The sequence below is a fragment of the Lepidochelys olivacea genome (assembly GCF_965140295.1).
Source record: "Lepidochelys olivacea isolate rLepOli2 genome assembly, chromosome: 19".
Taxonomy (NCBI): domain Eukaryota; kingdom Metazoa; phylum Chordata; order Testudines; family Cheloniidae; genus Lepidochelys; species Lepidochelys olivacea.
The window spans coordinates 11,002,154-11,017,081 of record NC_140429.1 but is presented as its reverse complement, the minus strand read 5'-3'; the positions used below and the strand labels follow the sequence as shown (position 1 = coordinate 11,017,081).

At 56.7% G+C, this 14,928-nt stretch overlaps 1 protein-coding gene across 3 annotated transcripts in view; it reads left to right on the top strand.

Moving 5' to 3' along the window:
• The first annotated feature begins 222 nt into the window (after positions 1-222).
• The window catches only part of AHDC1 (AT-hook DNA binding motif containing 1), a 104,304-nt gene continuing 89,598 nt past the window's right edge, over positions 223-14,928 (top strand). Inside the window, exons 1-2 of one of the 3 annotated variants that reach the window (XM_084609712.1) lie at positions 223-422; positions 984-1,104. In XM_084609712.1, coding sequence (XP_084465838.1) covers positions 1,008-1,104 — 97 coding nt within the window. In that variant the 5' untranslated portion in view covers positions 223-422; positions 984-1,007. Of the gene's footprint in view, positions 423-443; positions 553-965; positions 1,105-14,928 lie in introns of those variants that run through there. The other 2 variants (XM_084609711.1, XM_084609710.1) reach the window with 2 other exon arrangements.

The window sequence follows — 14,928 nt, the reverse complement described above, 5'->3', positions numbered from 1 at the left end:
GAGCGAAAGGCGAATCCCCACGAGCAGTAGAGAGCCTATGACACACACACCGCGGAGCAGTTCCGATTCCACCCAGCAGAGGGCAGCGGTGCCACATCCCAGGGGTGGGGGTGGGGACAAACCACCCCCCCCAAAAAAAAAAAATAGAAACAACCAACCAGCCCGTCCTGCGGTTCCCAGCAGGCTGCGTCCGGAGGGCCCCGGAGCCTGGCTGTGGGTGCAAAGTTCAGCCCCAAACTTGGCAGAAGTTGGACGGCCGGGCGCGGGAGGTTGGGGGGGGGGCTCCGAGCCCTCGCAGCCGGCTCCGCGCCGGGCTCTGCCCCCCGCCCCAGCTCGGGCTCGGCGGGGACTACAATCCCCGGCATGCCCCGCCGGAGCGCTCCCTGGGGTTCCGGCTCGGCTCCGGCGGCTGACAGGCGAAGGTAAGCAGAAGTCGGAGGCAGGCGGCGGCGGCGGCAGCAGCCCCCAGCGCTCGGGAGCGGCAGGCGGCGGCGAGCCCGTCCCCAGCCCCGGCAGGCTCGGCGGAGCCCGGCAGGCAGCGCGCAGCAGAAGGCGAGAGAGGAGAGAGCGGGGGGGAAGGAGGAGGAGGAGGAGGAGGAGGAGGAGGAAGAAGACGGTGGGGGGGGGGACGAGCAGCCTCCGCTGCAAAAGCCAGGGCTCTGCTCTGTGTCTTCATTTCCTTTTCCCACCCAGCCCCGAGAGCCGCGGCGGAGGGTGGAGAGCGCGGAGCCGGGGAGCGATTCCTCCCGGGCTTGCAACCCCCCCCCTCCGCCCCCCCCCAGCCCCGCAGCCCCCCCCCCGCAGCCCCCCTCTGCTCCTGGCTTTTCTTTTGTGTGTTTCCCAGGCGGAGAGAGCGAGAGGCGGGAGGGAGCGGGGCAGATCGGCGGGGGGGGGGGCGGGCAGGCGGGGAGTGGGGGGGCCGTGTCCAGCCGAGCTGCCGGAGGAGAATGTGAGCGGAGGCGATGAACATGCTGTCATTGAAGGTGGCCGGTGGTGCTGAGGGCTCCATGAATCTCTCTGGCAGCAAAGACTCAGCCCCCGTGGAAGAGAAAAACCTGCCCCGGCGGGCGGCTTCGGAAGGGCTGGGTGCCCCGCAGCCGGCTGGTGAGTGCCAACCTTTCCTTTTCCCTGCCGCCCCCCGCCCCTGGGACCCCCCCCCCGCCGCTGCTCCGCTCGGGGCTGTTGGGTTTGCCAATCGACCCCCCCCCTCCTTTCCTCCCCACCCCCCGGTAATGAGCTAATCTAGCAACTTGCTGCAGAGTGCTTGGGCAGCAAACTCTGTGGGGAGGGGGTTAAAGGGCAGCCTGCAGTCCAGATGAAACAGCCTTTGTCTCCCCGTGTAGCAGCTTGGCAGCAGTTGAGGCCAAGTGGGTTGTATTTCTCTTATTTCCTGTCCGCCCTCCCCGAAGCCCACACCGCTCCGGTGACTGCCTTGCAATATGCTCTCCATCTCTCGGTGGCTGCCTTTCTGTGTGTGTGTGCGCGCCCCCCCCCTTTTTAAAAAAAAAATCCCTACCGCAAATCGCTTTAGGTGTAAACACTAATCTTGCCTTGCACATGCAGATGGGGGCGATGCAGGCAGGGGCTGTGCATTTGAGAAGCCCCAGAGTAAGAGGATATGTTTACTAAGTGGCGGGGGTGGGTGGGTGGGGAGCTGCTTTGGAAGGGAAGGGTGGGTGGCGAGGCGAGGGGAGGGGGGGGGTTGGAATGGAAGATCAAGCCAACAGTCCTTTATTATTTCAGCATGTGGGTTTGGTTCTAGGCAAAAGCGTGGGGGTGTCGGGGACAGACGCCTCCTGGCTCTGGCTCATTTCCCCCCCAACCCCCCCCCCCCCCCGTTTGGCAGGGTGAAGTTGCATCCTCTGTGAGAGTTGTTCCCAAATTGCTGGAGTTTTAATTGCAGTTCAAGGAGCAAAAGCCGCAGAAATGTTTGGCAAGGGGGATATGAAGGCGGCGGGGGGGGGCAGGGAGGTAAAGGCTGGGGTGGGGAGACATTGTCTGGCAAGCAGAGTTGTGTGCGCGCTGGCAGGGCGGGGGGCGGGGGGAGTTACTGGAGCCAGCGTTACCTGTGGAACAAAGTCGCCTACTTCTTTAAATAAATAAATAAGCCTGGAATCTATGCGTTTCCTTTTGGAGGGATGTGATTTCACAGGGTTCCTCTGCCTGCCTCCCCCTGCATGTGGGATTGCTGAGTGACAGCTGTCAGGCTGGCTTCTGTCCACTAGAAGGCAGGCGGCAGTTATAATGAAGGATGTCAACAAAATTTGTGGTGATCTTTCTTTTCTCCTGTCTGCGCCTGTATCTCTGTGGTATCAACCCAGCCCTTCCTGCTGTGCTTCCCCCCACCCCCAAAGGGGTGGGGGCTGCTGGACTGGACAGCAGAGGGATAGACCTTTGGTTGGGGGGGGGTGTATGTGGGGGGGGGGAGTTTTCTTTATGGTTCATAAAGGCCTTTAGTAAAGCATGGTGAAGGTGCTTGGCTGGGCTGTCCAGGGGGGAATGCTGCACAAAGTTGGATGCATTGGAGACCCTGCTGCTACCTTAAATTCTAGAGAGCTAGTTCTTAGGGGCCAGATTTTTGTAAGAGTCTTTTCTTTTGGATATATATATTTTTTTTAGATCCCTTTGGTGCCAAGGTGCTGCACCCCCTGCTTGCAAATAACACACTGGAATTCTTAGCTCAGACCCAGACACAGGGTTGCTGGAGTAACTCCACTGAGCGGCACTAGTGGGAGACCAGAACTACCCCCCTGGGTGCTTAGTTGGAAAACACTGAGATTCTTATACATCCAGAAAATCAAACTACCCTAGCAGCCAGGCTGAGGAGACCGAATACTCTGCGAGCTCACTTGGCAGGGGCCAGTTTCTCCCCATGCAAGACCAGGTGGCCTGTGCATAGAGAACTTGGCATGTTGCTTTGGGAGTGGAGCTCAAAAGCCCTATTCTGAGCTCAGTTTCGCTGGTATAAACCCAGCGATTAGTGGAGTGACTCCAGATTGACACCACCATGACAGAGAGCAGACGGGAGCCCTAAGAACTTAGGCACTGATTCAGCAAACACTTAAGCGGGCGCTGAAGACCCACTGAATTCAATGCGACCTCTTCAGAGCTTTGCTGAATCGGGGCGTGATGACTCATTAGGTGTCCCCTTGCAGTGACTGTCTTGTTGTCTGTGGGATCTGGAGGGGGAGGGGGAAATGCTGCTCTTTATGCCTATGCAACCGGAATAGGCCAAACCATGCCTGGTGCAACTCCACCGCAGTCCATTGCCTCCTGGGCCGTTACGTGGCGGGACGATTTTAGCCCCTTGGACCTAACTGTGCCCTCACTCATGCTGGCTTTGCACTGAGCAGGCACCCCATTCCCTTCCCCTAAAGCAAACGCAGAATAGTCTGGCTGTGTTGCTTTCCATGGAGCTGCTCCCGGTTGGCACCAGTGTTGCTCAGAGCAGGATTGGCCCCGTTGCCTTGGACGGGGGGGGTTGCAGGAGACGTATTGGCACCATGGTGGGAACGGCGTGGGCAAGGACGTGATGCAGAGTTGGGAGCTGGAGGCTGGGGCAGGAGAGGCGATGGAAGGTTATAGGAGGCTTGAAGGGGCTGGCTGGACAGAGTGCCTGCCCTGGCCTCCTTAGAAGAGGCAGCAGGGACCCGGGGCAGTCTATTTCTGCTGAGATCCCGAGGAAAGCTCTGGGAGAATTGTAGGCTTCTATAAATAGCGTGTGTCAGCCAAGTGGAAACAGGGCCTTGAAATGCTCCTGCTATTCTCTCGAGTGCTGGAAACCAGCTCTCAGTAAACAGGCTTTGGTGGGGAGGGCCCTTTCCTACTTCTGGACTTGTAATGTGGGTGGATGGGGGGGATTTCTGCCTGGAAGTGGAGCCCAGCACCCCACGGAGAAGGGGCTTTGGACACCAGCCTGTGGCTCTGTCTGGCTGGATGTGCGATGGGTCTTTTGCATTGAAGATCTTCTCCCTTGCGCTCGATGCTCGGTAATGGACAGTCTGGTATGTGCTGTCCTGTCGGGCTGAGCCTTACTAAAGTGACTAGTGATTTTGGGTGCCCAACCTGAGAACTCTTAAAAGGGCCTGGGTTTTCAGTAAGTGCTGAGCATCCTCCCTCTGAAACTCAGGCCCCTTTAAAGTGGATCAGGTCAGGCCTCCAAAATCCCAAGTCACTTGTGAAAATCCTGCCCCTCATTGAGTGCGTGTGATCAATGTATCCATTGTCGACTCGCCAGATCCATGGGGGCTCATTGTCGTCTCCTCTAGCATGCCACCATTGACTTGGAGTTATTCCTGATTCTACACCTGGTACGAGCGAGGAGCAACTCGGATCTGAGATGTTTAGCAAACCCATTGTGTGGTGTGTGTAGACCATGTTTTTGGCCAGATCCCTGGAAGGGTCAAGTGAAACGTACATTTTATATCCATGTGGAATAAAAGCCAGCAGGAGATGCTGTTCCATTTCCAACCCTGCTGATAACCTGGACATCTGTCCGGAATAAGCATACATTTTCAGCTGTTGGCTCGGCCTTTCCCCACCACCTCTATGTCAGGTGATGCACGAGGGGCGCTCGAAAGCCCTGACTTTTGGGGTGTTTGAAAGGTAAAGCTTTGCTTTGGAGCTTGTGTGTTGTCTTCCATGCTGGGGAGCATGAAAAGTGTGTTGCCCTCTGGCCTTCTGGGACACATCCCTTCCCACACTGGTACTCTCTGGTGCAATTCGTTGCCCCTCTGCTCTGCTATGAGGCATTGTCTGTTGCACAAGAGTGCGTTGTAGGGCTTGCTGTGACTCCGCCTCTGTCGCACACCCATTCTGGAGCATTGCACAGCTCCCCAGGACACTTTGGCTCTCTTCCATAAACGTGTGACTGCATTGCTCACTGGGGCATCTGTGAATGTCTGGGGCAGTGCCCTGACCACCATGACACGTTCTCTGGCTGGTGCGTATGTGTGAATGCATTGCACTGTGCTCTGTGGCTCCTAGGCTTTGTTCACATGCGTGTGTTACTCACTGTGAAATAACTGGTGTGACCCCCTGTGCGTTGCAGGGCCAGTCATAATGCCTCCTTGCACGTACTGGTGCATTGCATGGACCAGCAGGACACCTTTGCTTCTTTGCACACTAGTGCACCGCTTCTCTCCTGCATGCTCAGACTGGTGCTTTGCACTAACCGTTGCCATGTGTCTTTGGTCCCTCGTGTGCACATACACTGATGCATTGTATCGCCCACCCTTTCACCTTTGCTTGAGCACCTGGGTAAGTATTTTGTTTCCACAGCAAAACGTAGCTTTAAGGCTGTAATTTTCTTCAGATGTGATCTCTGGGATGCCCGCTGCGACTCTTAGTGGGGTATATTCTGGAGCCCGGGATGAAAGGGATGTGACACACTCGAGATAGTTTAGCGGTGTAAAGAGAAACAGCCTGGAGTTTACTGGGCTGTCTTCAGGGCCCAGGCTAGCTTGCTGTCGAGAAGGTAGCATGTGCTTGCAATGTGATAAGGTGTGTGAGGAAGGCGTCCCGTTTCCAGCTTGGCAGTACTCGTCCATTTGGGCTGGGAGCTTGCTGAACTGGGCTTGGTCTCAGAAAAGCACAAAGATACATGGGGCAAGTGGGGGGATGAGTCCCTGTTCCTCTCTGTGAGTTTGCTGCTGGGGCTGCATATGGGGAAGATTGGCATGACGGTCTCCTCTGCTGGGCTGGCATCAATCACCGGTTCCATTGGCCATCACAGACCCGGCTCTCCCCCTGCGTCTTGGCTGCAAGAAGAAAAATCGGCATCAGAGAGTCCTGCCACAACTGGGAGAAGGGCGTCAACGGGAGTCAAACGTTTGATGGCGAAACGCATCCCTCTCCTTCCGCCCTGCTCCCCGGCACTGCACCTTGCCCAGCACTGAGACAGGCTGATGTTTTCTTGGCATGGGGAAGGCTGCTAGCCCCCAACGCCCTTGGGGCGGGGAGGTTCCCGGAGCATGGAGAGACCACTCAGGGGATCTAATTAACTAACAGAGCCCCCTGGCCCAAGGGAAGCAGGGTGCTGGGGGGAAAGTTGGGTGGAGCAGGTTTCCAAACAATGGGTTGCCCGTTGGGGCTAGTTACTTGCCTGGGCAGGAGGGCTGCCCCAGGGGAGCATCTGTTAGAGCTTGCAGGATGCATGCAGAGCCGAGCTGGGGAGAGATACGCGTGTATGTGAAGTTTGGTGTGTCCCCCTCCATCCGGGAGCGAGCTGCTAGAGAGGAGAGTTGCCTCAATCCAAGGGAGGGGTGAGGCAATAGCAGCCTGAGAGACCCCAAACCCTCCCCCCAAAAGCTCTGACAGCAGTGGTTCTGTTCCCAGCACTGGGAGTGGGATCTAGTGGTTAAAGGAAGTGGCTGATAGTGGCCCGTGGTCTGCAACCTCCGCTTGGCTGGTCAGTGTCTCTGCTGTGGGAGAGGGGTAAGACCAGACCAGGTTTGTGGGACAAAAGTGAACCTGGCTCTGCGCTGCAAGGTGCTGGAGAGCGGGAGACAGCTGCCTGGTACCCAGGCCAGGGGAGTCTGTTAGGGTGGAGCTCTTCTGCCAGCCCAGGTGGGGAGCAGCAGCCGTGTGAGGTGGTGGTTTGACTTGCAAGCCAGGCGGAGGCTGGGTGCAAAGTGCAGAGATGCCAGTGAGAAGTGGCAGCAGCCGTTGGGCCCTCCAGAGGGGGCGAAAGGGATGCCGCAGGCCATGCTGGCTGGGGAGCAGGAGACTTGGTCATGTGCATGGGAGACTCGGATTTTCCTATACATGGCAAGTCGGGGTGGGCGCAGAAGAGGCCACAATGTGGATTGTGGGGGGATGGCCCCATCAGAGGCAAGTGCTTAGAGATGTGGGGATGATGGGTTAGGAGAGGGGGAGGTGAGCTGAGACGTGGGTGGGGAGGGGCCGTGTGTGCAAAGGTAGGAATAAAGACACTTTTTAGGGACTGAGAGACTCCCCCAGGCACACCCCTGGGTGGAGAAGTGGGGCGAGACACACTGACATCTGGCAGACACGACCAGGGAGGGCAAGCGACCACTCAACATATGTGTGCATGGAGACGTGGGGACCGCCGATGCATCCTCAAATGGCAAGATATGGGGAGACTGGGGAAAATTGACCATGGTACTGGTCTTCCGAAAGGAGGATGCCGTGATCCTGGCGTTTGCTGGCCAGGAATTTCTATCCTCCCACATTAACTAAAGGGGCGCGCTTAAGAGAAAAATGTCAAAGGTCCCAACGCTCTGAAGGCTTGTGCTGGCACTTAACGTCCATGGGTCTACCCAAGCGAAGCCTGGATGTTAGTTTGTGCAAGATCAGGGTCTAAATATCTAGAGGTTAATGGAACCTTGGTGCGATAAAGATCAAATCTTGCAGTGCCGTAAATCCAGGTGGTATGCTGATTGACGCCAGCTGGCCCCCAGGAATTTACCCAGCATAAAATGTGATGGCTTTCCTTGGGATGGGATGATACAAGGGACGCTCTTAGGGGAGTGTGGTGGATGAGCTGTAATGCACCTGGATTTTAGTCAAGCCTTTGATAGGGTCTCTCAAAATCTTACGGGGAAAGTTAAATCGTCTTGGCCTGGAGTGAGCACCTGTGGGGAGTGAAAAGTGGCTGAAGGATTGTGGTCAGGCAGGGATGATAAAAGGCAACCCCTGGCCTAGTGTTTGGTGCCTAGTAGAGGCTGCTTTAGAACCAGTCTTGATGGTCCAGAAGACACTAAACTGGGAGGAGCCGGGAACTCCAAGACAGAAGGAAAATAACCCCTCGGGCTCTGGAGAGACCAGAAAATAACGAACAAAGATTTGGGTTTTGTGGAGGACGTTCAAGTTGGATGGGACTTTGCTGCCAGAATGTAAAGCTATATTTAGGGAAAGTTATCGTCTTCTGATTTTGTTCCTTGTTTTCCAGCGTGGCTAGTAGAAACCCATGGGAAAACGAGCCGAACCAGATCTTGGAGGAGAGGGGAGGAATGTGGGAAGGAGTAATGGCCAGGAGAAACCGAAATGTAACAGTGGGCAGCAGGTTGAAAGGGAGTGGTTTGCATACTTGCGTGGCCGTTATGATAACAAAGAAAGCCAGGGTAGCCTTGGGCCTATGTGCTCTGAGACCTGGAACAGAGGAAGCTAGTGTCCTCCTTCCTCCCAGCACCACTCACCCCCTGCTTTGTGTGATGAGAGGCTGGGCTGTATTGACCGTCGGGGCCTGTTGGAAGGACCAACAAGGGAGGCTGACTGGGATCTGGGGGAGGGTTTTATTTGTGCTGTGATTTGGAGGGGTTTCCATTGGGGAGCCCTTCTCTTACTTACCAATCCACCAGCCCATTGGCACCTTTGTAACACTTCCTGCAGCTCCTGGCATTTTGGATGCTTTTTAGAAGTGGCAGTAAGTCTACAGGTAGTTGGATTGTCCCAGCACCAGTGCCCTGGGAATGCTGTGCTCGGCTCTGGGCATTTTGTAACCAAGGGAGACCCGGGCACATTGGGAGAGGGTCGAGAGAAGAGCAGCAAAACAGATCCAGGGCTGTAGAGGCCAGCTGACATGGGGCTAAATAAGTATAGGTTGGCAAACGGCTGGAGCGAATGGGGCTGGGGGCATATGCCAAGGCTGCAGGGAGATTAGTTTGCATGGGACTGGGAGAGGAAGGGAGGCAGAGGGAAAACTTCGGTTGTTGTCAGGGGAGGAAGTTCCTGGCAGTGGGAGCTCTGGGAGCGTGGCCTACCATCTCGGTCAGCGTGTCGCAGGCTCTGAGCCTGCTTTGGCCGGGGATGGGGAGCTGGGCACGGTTTTTAGGTACTTCTATGGCCCCTCTTACTATAATCCCTAAGTGCCTCCAGTCTTCCGTGTATTTGTCCTCACATGCCCCAGGAGGTCAGGCAACGCTGTTACCCATTGTGCAGAAGGCGAACTGAGGCACGGATGATAAAGTGTCTGGGGTGGGGGAGGTCTATGGCAGAGCAGGGAATTAATGCAGGGCTCCCAAGTCCCAGGCCCATGCCCTAATCCCTGGGTCTCCTTTCCTTGCACCAATAGGGGTTGCTACCCAGAGGTCTCTTCCATTTCTGATTGCTGGGGGTCCATACATGTTGTGTGTACTGGGGTGGGAGGGGAGACCCCCAGGGATTTCCCCATGGCAAGGGAGGCTCCTGGTTCTGCAGCTGGTGAAGGGGCGTTGGGCACATACTGCTCTGGCCCGGCATGGGCTTTCCCCAAAGCATCCTTGGTCAGTGTCTTGGACCATGTCCCACCATAACCAGGTCTTAGCTGGTTTCTCTGCAATGCCCCCGCCCCCGGTGCCGGCTTCCCCAGCAGCTCCCACTCACCTGGCATGTTCTCCCGGGTGTCCCCAACATGCGCACCAAGTCCACTGGCTTCCGCCAACCACGGGGTGTTAATGGGATATTGTGGTGTCTCTCCCCCCGACCCACCCCCCAGCACAGCCATCCCTGAAAAGCTGCATCCTGGGAGGGCTGGGGGTGAGCATGATGAGAGCTCCGGGCCAGAGGGGGGACACCTCGTTCAGGATGGGGGGACCCCCCTATGTGGGAAACCCTGGGGTATGCAAACAAGGGAAGCAGTGAGGATGGGGCTGGGCCTGCCATGCCCAGGGGAGCTGGTGGGGAAGAGAAAGGCAGGATGGCAACAAGGAAGCACCCATATCCCCCCCACGTCCCCTGGGGGCTGGGGTGAACCCCCTTGGGGAGGGCTGGGGGGAAGAGGCCTGGGCTGACCTGTGACCGAAGGGGGATGTCGAGCGTCTAGGGTGAGGTGTGGTGGCAGGACCTCACGGGGCGGGCAGAGGTCTGCAGGTGCAGAGCAGGGAGTGCCGCTGGAGCTGGCGTGGGTCTCGTGGGTGCTGTGCAGGAGGGGCAAAATGGAGGGGCCGAGCTCTGTGTGACAGGGTGGGGATGGCCGCCCCCGCACCCTCCAATGTGCTAGCGAAGGCCGAGGCCCAGTCCAGCTGCTCATGTTGGCTGTTGATGCGTCCCAGCTGTCTGCTGGCCCCTGGGCGCAGCTGGGCAGCTCTGAGGTGCTGGGTAGCGGGTGTGGAGAGCAAGGAGAGGACAGGGCAAGGAAAGAGACTGGGGGGGCAGGGGGGGTCTGCTGTTTGGCTGCCAGGCGGGCGTGTGTGCGAGGTCCAGATGGGGCCAGCTCCCTGTGAGCCAAGCTGCCATCTCGCCCCTGGGCTCGGGGTGGGGGCAGAATGGAGGAGGGTATGGGGCGCGGTGCCTGGGTTGGTTCCTTGCCTGGCGAAGGCCTGGCTAGCCCGGAGCTGTCGCCTGGCTGATCAAAGGTGAATTCCTGAGCCGAAGCCCCAGGGGCTGTAATCCTCAGGCTGCAGCCTCCTGCTTTCCTGTCTCCCTCCCCCACCCCTCCCCACAAGCCAAAGGAGCCCGGGTGGAGGTGCCTTCCTCCCTCCCTCTCCCCCCCCCCCCAATCCAGGGGGCTCCTCACCCCAGGCAGTGTCCCTGTCAGCCGTTTGTAAGGAGATGAAAACAATCCACAAAACTTGTTTTTGGGCCTGGCATTCTCCCTCCTTCCCTCCGCACCCCCTACACCCGCCCCGTTTTCTCCCTCCCCCTTCCCACCTCTGCTTCTCTCAGATGCTTCAAAGGCAGGGATGCCCTGAAGGCAGCAGAAGCACCTAGCAAGCACACACTAAATATTTGAACATGGATGGGCAGGCTGAAATTTTCCCTGTGTCCCTCCCTGACCACTCCCCCCAGCTCCCCATGACCCCTTCTCCTCCCAGGACGATGGGGCAGGAAGAACAGACATAAGAATGGCCTTACTGGGTCAGACCAAAAGTCCATCTAGCCCAGTATCCTGTCTTCCAACAGTGGCCAATGCCAGGTGCCACAGGGGGAATGAACAGAACAGGGAATTGTCAAGTGATCCATCCCCTGTCGCCCATTCCCAGCTCCTGGCAAACAGAGGCTAGGGACACCATCCCTGCCCATCCTGGCTAATAGCCACTGATGGACCTAGCCTCCGTGAATTTATCTAGTTCTTTTTTGAACCTGTTATAGTCTTGGCCTTCACAACATCCTCTGGCAAGGAGTTCCACAGGTTGACTGTGTGTTGTGTGAAATTCTTTCCCCTCTCTACCCCCCTGGCCATCCCCATGTTCAGGAGAGGGGCTGTGGAGGTCTTTGCTCTCTGCCAAGCAGAAAAACACCAACTTGCACCCCCTCCGGCAAGCAGCAGTCCTCTTTGCTAGCGGGGGATCTCAGCTACCTACGGAGAGCCCAGAAAATCAGTGGGCATCTCTTCGACACAAAGCGCTCTAACTGCAGCCCCTGGCACACAGACGTATGCGCTAGGAGCCGCAGTACCTGCCTACGAGCTAGCACCCCAGTGCACGCTAGTATCCCATCGCTGACACCAGGGTGCCCCCAGCACACACTCACCCAACACACATTTACACTCCCCCAAGCCAAGAGGCACTGTCCCCTATCACATATATGTACACCCCTGAAATGTTCTGATACACACACATTCCCCCCCCCCCAGCACAGGCCTGCAGCTCCTCACCAGACACAGGCAAACATCTGCTTTCAGAGCCATCTCCCGTCCCCCCCCCTCCCCCAGGCTGAGAAGCACCCTCCAGCCCAGCCCCAAACCCTGCAGGGGCTCCTGACTCCCCTCCCCTCCCCAGCATTCCATGGGAGTGAAACACAAGTGCTGGCAGGGGCCGTCTCTCTCTCTGGCCTGCTCTCTGATTCCTGAACAAAGCCTCCCCTAGTTCTCCTGGGAGCCAGGGCTGAAACAGGAGAGGCGGCTTCTGCTGCCGCTGGCCTGGAATGGCTAATGATTGTTCCTCAGTCCCACCTCGGCTTTGCACTGGGAGAGCCAGAGCCCGGGGTGGGGGCTGGTGCTGGGGGCACTGGGGAGGAGAGGAAAGGGCTGTAGGGGTCTGTAGCTCGTCCAGGCCGGTCTGGGTAGTTCTAGTTGGACCCTGCAGGGTTTACCAGCACACTCCCCTCCACACCCCCACCCTCCAGGCCTTCCCCAGTGGGCATGCGGTGCTGAAGGGTGTTCTTGCTTCTGCTCTGGGGGGTTCCCTGTGCTGTCATAGGGCTACGTTCCCTGGGGACGTCCGGGAGAGGAAGTTGAGATGCAACAACTGGAGTGTAAATGCTGGGCCAGTTCTGCTCTCCCTGCCCTCAGGTGGATTGCGGATCAGCAAATCCGGATTCCTTCCAGTGTGGCCGAGAGCAGAACCTGATCACTGCTGTCTTTGCATCTCAGCAAAATGCCAGGCCCCCAGTGGTGCTCCCAGAATTACAGGAATCTCTTGGAGAAGACTTAGAAATCAGTCACCCTGGTGGATCTGTGGCGGAGGGGAAGCCACACTCATGGATTGTGCTAAATTCTGGGGTCCCCAGCAGGTCCCCTTCACTTACCTAACACTGATTATCTGGGGGGCTCACTGCACTTTGCACAAGCCTCACAACTGCTGCATTGCAAGGTGGGTCAGTACCATTATCCGTTCTAGAGATGGGGAAACCATGGCTCGGATTGGGGCTGTGACTTGATCAAAGCCATGCTAGCAGGGGCTTTGTCAGAGCCAAGATTAGAATCCAGGAATACCTGGCTCCTAGTCCTGTGTGCAGACCATGCCATGCCTTGCTCAGTGCCATGATGGTGGTATTCAGGTGGGCACATGTGAGCCTGTTCACTTTCTAGGTATGTACAAGAGGCCAGATGCAGCCCTGGTATAAGGGGCTCTGGGTTATTGACTTCCATGGAGTCACAGGTCTGAATTTGGCTGCGGCGTGCCGCTCAGAGGCAATTCTCGAACACCAGGCTTGCTTCCTGAAGTCCAACTCCTTGCAGCAGAATGAGGCTTCCCCTCCCCATCCGCCTCTGGTGAAGCAAGCCCCTGTCGGAGCGCAGTCCCCGACAGCGAAGGTTATTTTAATGGATGCATTACTTTAAACGAACCCTTTGCCATCTGTTCCACCCCCTAATTACGAATGCAAAAAAAGCCCATCTCACAGCCAGCGCAGGAGAAAGTAAAGATATAAGTGATTTAAATGCATGTAGCTGCAGCTCTGCAAGCAGCTGGGATGGGCTGACTTCCACTCCTTCCTTTCGTCTCCTAGGCAAGTGGGGCAAGTGGCAGGGGGCAGGCCCTCTCGTGCCCCACGCTGAGGGTATTTCTTCTTGCAATGGGAGGGGTGGCTTTGCTGGAGAGCGGGCTCTGGCTCTCAGGAGGGGGCAGCAAGGGGGCACCTTGTTCCCCTCCCCTGCAGGTCAGCTTTGCCCCAGGGCTAAATTTCTCAGCTCCTAGGATTCTGAGCCTTCAAAGTGCAAGGAAACGTTTTCTGCCTTCTTTTGCTCCAGTGCATTGTGGGAATGCCAGCGGGGTGGGGGGAGTGTGCGAGAGAAGGAGAGAGACACACAGCTGCGTGCTGTTTCAGACAAACCCTGGTTCTAATCAGCTCTAAGCCGTGCCACCATTGATACGTTCAAGGCAGCTATCCGGTCAGGATGTTGCTTATTAGACGTTTATGCCGCGGTCATGCCTTGAGGCCAGGCAGGTTGGGACCCAGGGTGCTAGGCACTGTACAAAGATCTGGTAAATGATGGTGCCTGCCCCATAGAGCTTAGGGGGTGAGACTAGGTGATTTGCCCAAGGTCACAGAGGAAGTCGGTGGTGGAGCAGGGACTTGAATCCAGGTCTCCTGAGTCATAGGTCAGTGTGCTAACCACTAGACCATCCAGCCTACTAGTAGCCCCATGCTATTATGGCTTATATGGCACCACACGTGCACAATGGTGTCTCACAGGCCAATGGCAGAGACGAGACCCTCGGTCCAGGGAGCTTCCAATCTAAGCTAGAAGAAAGGTTCAGTTAAACAACTGATCACCCCAGGAAGAGAAGCGAGGCTTGGCTAGGGGGCTAAGAGGGTTCAAGTCCACAAAGAGCAATGTGAGAGGTAATGGCTCAGAGAGAACGTCAGCTGTTCCCAGGGCAGCGGGTCATACGCTGTGGCCTGGTTTCGCATATTTCGTGTTCGTCAAGGTTTCTCACAGCCCGATCGTGCAAGATTGCCCGGCGCCCTCCGCTCCCACACTTGGCACCGTTGGCCCCAGGATTTTGTAACTTTAACAGGAAAGCTAATGTGAATGCCCATGTCTGATGGGTGGCTATTGAAAGGGTTGTCGGGGGGCTTTTTCACCGACACCTCCCTGTAAGAGCAGCTGCACGGCTCTTCAGTGCCTTGCTACAAGATTCAGAGGGGGAGCTGCTGGAGTCACACGTGGGGTTATGGGACAGCGAGAATAGAGAGTGCCAAGAGACCCTTTCTGCACCATGGGGGTAGGGGTATGTGCGTTAGACTGTGTGGGTGGGGCAGAGGCCACATGGCTGCGGAGTCATTGCCAGGGTGTTCTTGGGGGACCAAATTCTGCACTCGTTCACACCAGTGTAAACTGTTTTTTTTTCAGAGCAGTTACTCTGGATTTACACCGAGAGCAGAACCTGGCTGGTAGTTTCCAATGTCATCGTTGCAACTGGCTCTGTTGTATATTACTCATGTGGTGGGGAAAGACTATTAAAAACTGTAGGGCAAGATTTTCTAAAGTGCCTAGTGATTTTGGGGGTCCAACTTGGGCACCTTAAAGGTGCCTGATTCTCAGAGGCAGGGTTGCTCGGTGCTTTCTGAAAATCAGGCCTCTGTAAGGTGGCACCAGAATCACTTTGACAAGGGAGCTGAGCAAAACTCCTCGCGGTCCTCCTCCGTCTCGCAGAGCAGGAGAGCCTGAATCAAATGTAATGGGACCATTTCTGCAAGGGTAACTTTATTTTACCCTCCTGTGGGCTGCCTGTTAGAGCTGCCCCTGCTCCATTTAACTCCATCGGTTTGACCAGCCAGGTCAGCCGATATGCCTGAAAATCCAAAGCCACACAGAAGGTC